General features: G+C 35.0%; 1 protein-coding gene across 1 annotated transcript; it reads left to right on the forward strand.

Moving 5' to 3' along the window:
* The first annotated feature begins 1,176 nt into the window (after positions 1-1,176).
* On the forward strand, positions 1,177-4,811 carry LOC114287809 (deSI-like protein At4g17486). Its single transcript, XM_028231258.2, has 3 exons — positions 1,177-1,521; positions 2,987-3,274; positions 4,298-4,811. Exons 1-3 carry the CDS (start codon positions 1,389-1,391, stop codon positions 4,522-4,524), a joined length of 648 nt encoding a protein of 215 aa, XP_028087059.1. The 5' UTR covers positions 1,177-1,388; the 3' UTR covers positions 4,525-4,811.
* Positions 4,812-7,410: the final 2,599 nt, after the last annotated feature.

Here is a 7,410-nt window from a genome sequence, read left to right on the forward strand (position 1 = left end):
AATGGTTGATTGTGAAGTCTTTATTAGGTGTAATGTGTGATCAGTAAGCCCTTTTTCAAACGTGGATGAGTATTGGTTTGACAAATATACCCTCACTAGTTAATTAGGGGAAGTTTATTTTTTATTTTTTGAAATGTGTGATACTCCAATGTGACATGTATTAATGTGATACTTCAAAAGAATTAAAAACTCCTTAGTGTACTTTTTTTAAATGTGATAACGTGACAGGTATGATGTGACATTCCAAAATTTTTACTCATCCTTAGTGTACTTTTTCCAAATATGACAACTTGATAGGTATGATGTGACAGTTTTAAAAAAATAGAAATATACTTTTTTCAAATGTGACAACGTGACGGGTATGTTGTGAAACTTTAAAAAAATTAAATTCTTAGTGCACTTTTCCTAAATGTGACATGTACTCATTCTTAATGTACTTTTTCCAAATGTGACAACGTGGTAGGCATGATGTGACATTGCAAAAAAAATAAAAACTCCGTAGTATAATTTTTTCAAATGTGACAACGTGGTGAGTATGTTGTAATACTCTAAAAAAATTAAAAATTTCTTAGTGTGCTTTTCCTAAACATGACATGTGACATTTCAACGTGGCAGATCCAATTTGATTGAATTACTGCGTGTCTTTACGTCACGCGCCAAAATACAATTAGTAAGGAATTCATGTTCCACACTACGCGTGTTAAAACAACAAGCTTTTCGAACAATGTGACACACAAACACGCCACAATCTTCCCCATACATAACCACGTCACCTGTCTCCCAATTCTACTAACAATGGCAAAACAATCAACAAAATAATTTAAAGAACCACTCAGTCACTAAAAAAATATTTAAGATCTTATGAATTACAGGTTTACAAAACGGGATTTACTGGTCAATTCCCTAATATATAATTGAGATTACTGGCATAATTTATTTTTTGTTTTTGAGTGATGCTATATGCACCAATTAGTGTACTAACTAATGTACCAACACTAGTTATGATGCCACTCATTATACAAATTATAAATATTAAAAATGTCTTAAATTATACCATATCATCATTTGATATATTAATTAATGCACTAATTAATATATATAGTATTAGTGTTTATTTTTTCCCCTCTCTCTCAATACCAAAACTTTAAGTATCCATAAAGTATATATTAAAAACTTAAAAGAGAATTCTAAAAAGAATAAAATCCCTATCGAAAAATGTAAAATAAATAATAGAATCCAAATCCCAATTTGCCCCCTGCAATTCCCAACGGAAAATCAGAGGAATTTGTTGGCCCCCCCTCCTCTCTCTCTCTCTCTAGTCTATATACCACTCCGCATGTGTTTGGTTTCCAGGAAAGCAGACGAGAAACTTTTGGAAGAAAGAAAATATGTTTTGCTCAATGATACCGCGGAAGAGGAAGACAGGGAAGGTTCCGGTGCACCTGAACGTGTACGATCTCACTCCCATCAATGGCTACGCTTATTGGCTCGGCCTCGGTGTCTACCATTCTGGTGTACTAGGTTCGAAAATTTTCATTTTTCTTTCTTAATTTTCGTTACCTCTTCGTTTCTTAGAAACCAAACAGAAAGCTTCTGAAAGAAAATGATGCTGAGTGTAGATTTAGTTGCTTTTATTTTCTTATCTTTCAGGAGTACAATTCAATTCTCTGGGTTGTACTTTTGTATTAAGATGCTTATCTGTCGCATAGATCTGAATTTTTTACAAAATTTTTAATACTCTGTTTGGTTATTGGGAAAAGACAGGAAAAAAGTAGTTTTTTCTCCTGGAGTTCTGATTCTTGCCTTAAAACAGAACAAAATCCCTGGTCCATTCCATTATTTAGGGTTGTAAAAAAAAACCCACATCAACAGATCTTAATTTTAAATCAAAAAATGATTTAAGGAAAGTTATAATGCTTATAATAACATGTAAATTATACACTCTTTAATTTTGATGTGTTGCAAGAACCTTGTGAAATGAAATGGAGATTTTCATTCCATTCATGAAATGGAGAGGATCAAAATCCCAACCCAAGAAAACACATTGTTTGGTTACTGTGGTGGTATGAATCTGGCTCCGTCTTTCCCTATATGTGTCAAGGTCCAATTGAATGCCTTGCACACGTAGCAAACAGCTAGAGTGATTTGTCTGGCAGTTAGGCCAGAAAGATACCCGAGGTCCAATTGAATGCCTTGCCCACGTAGCAAACAGCTGGATTAATTTGTCTAGTGGTTAGGCCAGAAAGACACTCTGATGCCTCATTCTTAATAAGTGTAGAACTCCTATTTATAGTGAGTGTGGCTCGCCCTAAAGTTCGTGGGTCATGCTTAGTATGCTTGTCCTTCTTTTGATCATCCCACCAGGACGGGGTGTTTATCATCATCATTAGGGACTTTTACCAATATACTGGTTCTATTAGGCAGCCACCTGTATGGGTGTTGAACACCTTTCTGGGTTAGTTGAGACATTCCCCAATAAGAGTCCACTACATCAGTGATGGTAGCTGGCGCTGGCTTGACCTTTGTGCACTATGCTTGGCATTCCTTTACGTTTGTCGATCATCTTGAGGTTGTTGTCCTTTCACTTTGCCAATCGCCTTCAAGACTGCCTACTTGTGCTATGTTGCCGATCACTGTTTTCTCAATTGGCCAAACTATCAACCAATATGTTATTGTGAGCTTAATTTTACCTCTCCCAGTAATAGTTTGGGGTTACAATGCAGAACCAAAAAATTATTTGGTTTCAGATGTTTCTTCTTTTTGCCTTTAGCAGATCTGAAGTATGTGTAGTTTATGTTCTACATCATTAGCCATAATGACCTAAATATGGGCCCAAAAAAAAAAAACGTAACTGGTGATTACTCTTGAAATTCAGATACTTCTGAAGTTCTGATTACTTTTCCTAGTCTACTTTTCTTTTTTATTTTTTCTCTCTTGCTACAATGTGGATCTTGTTAATTAGGGTTACTGTTTTTGATTTTGGTAGTTCATGGGGTTGAGTATGCATTTGGTGCACATGACCATCCAACGACTGGAATATTTGAAGTGGAACCGAAGCATTGCCCTGGTTTCACGTTTAGAAAATCAATCTTGATTGGAAGAACAGATATGGGTCCCAAAGAGGTCCGGACATTCATGGAGAAACTTGCAGAGGAGTACTCGGGAAACACTTACAACCTCATCACCAAGAATTGCAATCACTTCTGCAACGATGCATGTCTCCGTTTGACTGGGAAACCTATCCCCCGCTGGGTTAATCGACTTGCTCGACTTGGTAAGAACGCATTTACATAACTAATTGAGTTTTAATATTTTTTATTACTAATGATCTGCTCTTTCTGGTGTTTGGTTTGAAGTTATAATAAGCATGCATTTGCCTACATAGACAAAATTGCATACTAGTTTTGGACGATATTATTTTTAGAGCCATTTTGGTTGCTTCAAAAGCTTCTTGAATTTTTTTGTGAGCTGCCTCATTTGATTTTTGTTATATTGTATCTTAATTGTGTTCCCATGTGAACAAAATCAGAGAAAAGGTGATATGGTTTGCCGTGGCCATACTTCACTCTGTGATTGGTTGGTACATGGACCACCAAATTTAGGTAGTCCTATCTAATCCATTATTTTAATCTGTTAGGAAATTAATTTGTTCTTTCGAGAAAGCTCACCTAATGGTACCAACAGCTAGGTGAAAGACAATTTGCCCAGAGTGTTGCTTCTTGGGAGTGAATGAAAGAAAGAAAAAGTAAAAATGAAAATTGTATTTGAAATCTATCTGTGACAGATTATTTTTTGAGGGATCTGTGGGTACGTCATAATAAGTGAACTTATTGTCTAATAAGTTCTATGATAATTAATGGTGTTTTTCATCAAACACTATTAAAAAACGTCACTAATTGTTAATTTTCAGCGACAATTTAAAAATTGTCACAAAAAATGTCATTAATTATAAACTTTAGCGACATTTTAAAAAAATCTGTATGAAAAAACGTCACTAATTTTTAACTTTCAACGATAGTTTGAAAAATTCATCACAGAATTATGTTACTAATTGTAAATTTTAGCTATAATTTATAAAAACAATGACAACAAAAAGTCACTAATTGTTCATTTTTAGCGACAAGCAAAAAATTATCACAAAATTATTTTTAGTGCTGATTTTATTGAGACTTATTTTCAATAGAACTTTATGGGAATTAAGTCTAATTATTACAACATATTGGTAGTGTACCCTTATTTTTCTTAATTCCTTCATAATTGTAATATTCTTTGTTGTATTGGTGCATTCATTTTGAAGGTTTTCTTTGCAATTGTGTGCTCCCGGCGGGTTTGAATGAGACGAAGGTGCGACATATTAGAGAAGAAGATAGAGCTTATGAGAAGAAGAAGCTAAGAAGTGATCCAAGTAGGTTTATATCTCCTTCAGGTTCTGAAGCCAGAAGAAGTAGACACAGATCTCATCCTCCTCCATCTCCATCATTGATTTATTCTTCTTCTCCCTCACCCTCGACTGTGAAGCTTTAGCAGCAGTTTGTTTTTGGAACTACAAAGGATTATTATTATTATTATTATTTTCAATTTTTTTTTGTGTGAGTGTGTGAGAGAAAAGCAACAGCAACAGCAACAGCAACAGCAACAGAAGGATGGGGAAAAATCAAAAATTTTATATATGTTATATGGTTCTGGCAACATTTTTTTTTTTACAAACAGGTGTTGAGAAATGTTGCGGTGTTGAGAAATGTTGCAGTGTTTCTGTTTTTGTAAAGTTTTTTCTAGTTTAAATTAAATGAACAATCTGCTTTCCACTTCAACGTAACTTGTGAGCAGAGAGCCATCTGTAATTGACAAAGTAGCACATAGAAATGTTGATTGCGTAAAGCCTCCTAAAAAACAATCTTGTAAATCTAATAGAATTCTCTAGTAGCACAGCTGTTTTATGGGCATATGTACAAATGTTCTGTTTGTTCTTTTTAAATTTAAATTTACATTTTTATATAATAACTGGATAAGTGGCAACAGTCAGATTGGAAACACTTGAAACCCATGAGTTCAGGGTCCCGCTTGAAAAGGTTGGTTAGTATGGATGAGCTGTTGTACCCTAAGTCCTCAAAAAGTGTTTTTAAGTTGGTGAAATATAGTTAGATATGTGCTGTTATGGAGAGAAATGGGGTCTGTATCTATATGAATTAAAATAGAGAGCTTCTCTTCGGCCCTAAACCAGATTAGAGGGTGTTATTGGATCCGTGGGGTCTATCATAGGTCCCGTTTCGATAATTCGAACCATGAAATGTGTAGAACTCGTCGAATACTATATGCCTGTAAAAAGTCACGTTGTTTGGATATCGATAGTTATGTAATCAAATCAGTTTTGTATAAAAAAAATGAACGGTGAACAAATTAACGGTTGATCGAAAACTGTTCCGATAAGATAACTATCAATATTCGATCAATGTGATTTTTTACAGGCATATAGTACTCGACGATTTCTACACATTGAACGGTTCAAATTATCAAAATGAGATCTATAGTGAGCCTCCATAAGTTCATCAACACTGTCTAGTCCGATTTAAGACCGGAGAGAAGCTGCTCTCATTAAAATATATTTTGAGCTTGATAGTAACATTTAAATTTTTGTTGGTTGTTTTTTATTTTTTTTGGTCTGCAACAGACCAGTAGGGACATGCCATCACACCATGTGGTTGGTCGAAGTGGCCAAACCATTGTAACAAGGGTGCTCAGGCTACAGTTCCATAGACTTCTAAGAGTGTAGATCCAAGGACATTTTTTTGGGCCCATAAGGACAACACATAATTTGCTTGGGTCCGTAAGGATAGTGCCACCATTCATGTGCATTTGTATTTGTTTGGATCCATTATTGGTTTAAATTGGCCTCTATTTGATAGATTCAATAGAAGGAGACGATAGATTCAATTTTTTTTTATCCATTTGATAGCCCTAGCCTTATATGAGAATTTGAACAGATAAAATAAAAAATTCAACAAGTAGGTTAAAATAATTTGGATACATAGGTTCAAAAAATTCAACAAATAAAATAAAAAGTTGAATAGATAGGTTCAACAGATCATTTAAAAATATTAAAATAATTTAAACAGATAAATTAAAAATATTAAAATAATTTTGACAAATAGATAAAAATTGAATAGATAAGTTCAAAAAATTGAATAGATAAATTTTTTTTGAACACATAGGTTAAAATAAAAATTTTAACAAATAAGTGGCATTTTTGGAACAAAATCTATTAATAGACTTTTGATTAATAAATGTTCTTATGTCCCCAACAGAATCATCATTGTCCTTGATGACTTTTTGAGAACAAGGGAAACATTGTGTTAATAAACAACAACATTACATAGGAGTTTTCTTAAGTGTGCAAGTGCACACCATGTGCCAGTAAGGTGTAAGTATAAGTATAAGGTGTAAGTGTAAGGTGTAAGGTGTAAGTGGGTTGCACATGGTGTGCAACCTCAAAAAAGGTGTAAGTGTAAGGTTTAATTTTTTACAAAAGGTATAAGTGTAAGGTGTAAGTGTAAGGTATAAGGTGTAAGGTGTAAGTTGCACACCATAACCAAACCCCATTACATAACCAAGTCTCCAAAGAGCCATCCCAACCAAACAATAAAACAAAAAATAGACAACAAAAAATAAATCCGCTAAAAAAACAACTATGATTTAGGAAAAACTATCGATCTTTTCAAAGATGTAGTTTGGCAAGCAAGATCTGCTTGAAAGTACGCTTTCCTCGTTGATGTTGTCCTCGTCGTTGCTGCCCAACTCCATCGCTGCCGCCGTCAGAAGCTAGAATTGAGAAAGAAGTACATACACACACAATAGTATGTAAGAAAACTTGAGAGAGAAGAGAACCATTGTTAGTGTCCTTAATGACTTATAGAGGTGAAAATATGAGTATATGAATGATTTTTCCTTTTAAGAATAGGTTCAAAACATGTTTTTAATTAATAAAAAAATTGCGAACATGTTTTACATTGAAGTAAAAAATATTATTAAAAATAACATTTTTATTCATGTTATGTTATTATAAATTTAAATAGTAATTTAGAAATTGAGAGGGTGATTTATGCTCCGGTGTTGGGCCGAGGTATAGACCGAACAAGTTGAGGGCCCAGCAGAGCATTGGGCCGAGATGATCGACTGTTCACCCGGAGATGGGCTACCAGAACTTGGGCTGGGCAGAGTTTGGACTGTGTGCTGCCCCGGACCGTGCAGAAGCTGCTCGGCCAGGAAGTGACCGGTCAGACCAGGATGCTCGGTCCGAGGATTGTCGAGACCAGACAGACCGAGAGGCCGGCGCTCGGAAAGGCGCGGTCAGCCGAGGTAGTTGACTGACCGGCGAGAAGGCCGACCAAAGGAGGAGCCCGGGCTAAGCTTTGC

The sequence above is a fragment of the Camellia sinensis genome, chromosome 11 (assembly GCF_055761805.1).
Source record: "Camellia sinensis isolate YWXY chromosome 11, ASM5576180v1, whole genome shotgun sequence".
In the NCBI taxonomy this organism is placed as follows: domain Eukaryota; kingdom Viridiplantae; phylum Streptophyta; class Magnoliopsida; order Ericales; family Theaceae; genus Camellia; species Camellia sinensis.

Coding starts and splice junctions, on each gene's coding strand:
- LOC114287809 (XM_028231258.2), top strand. CDS start 1,389: ATGTTTTGCTCAATGATACCGCGGAAGAGGAAGACAGGGAAGGTTCCG. Junction 1,522..2,986: donor CTACCATTCTGGTGTACTAG/GTTCGAAAATTT, acceptor TGATTTTGGTAG/TTCATGGGGTTGAGTATGCA. Junction 3,275..4,297: donor TAATCGACTTGCTCGACTTG/GTAAGAACGCAT, acceptor TTCATTTTGAAG/GTTTTCTTTGCAATTGTGTG.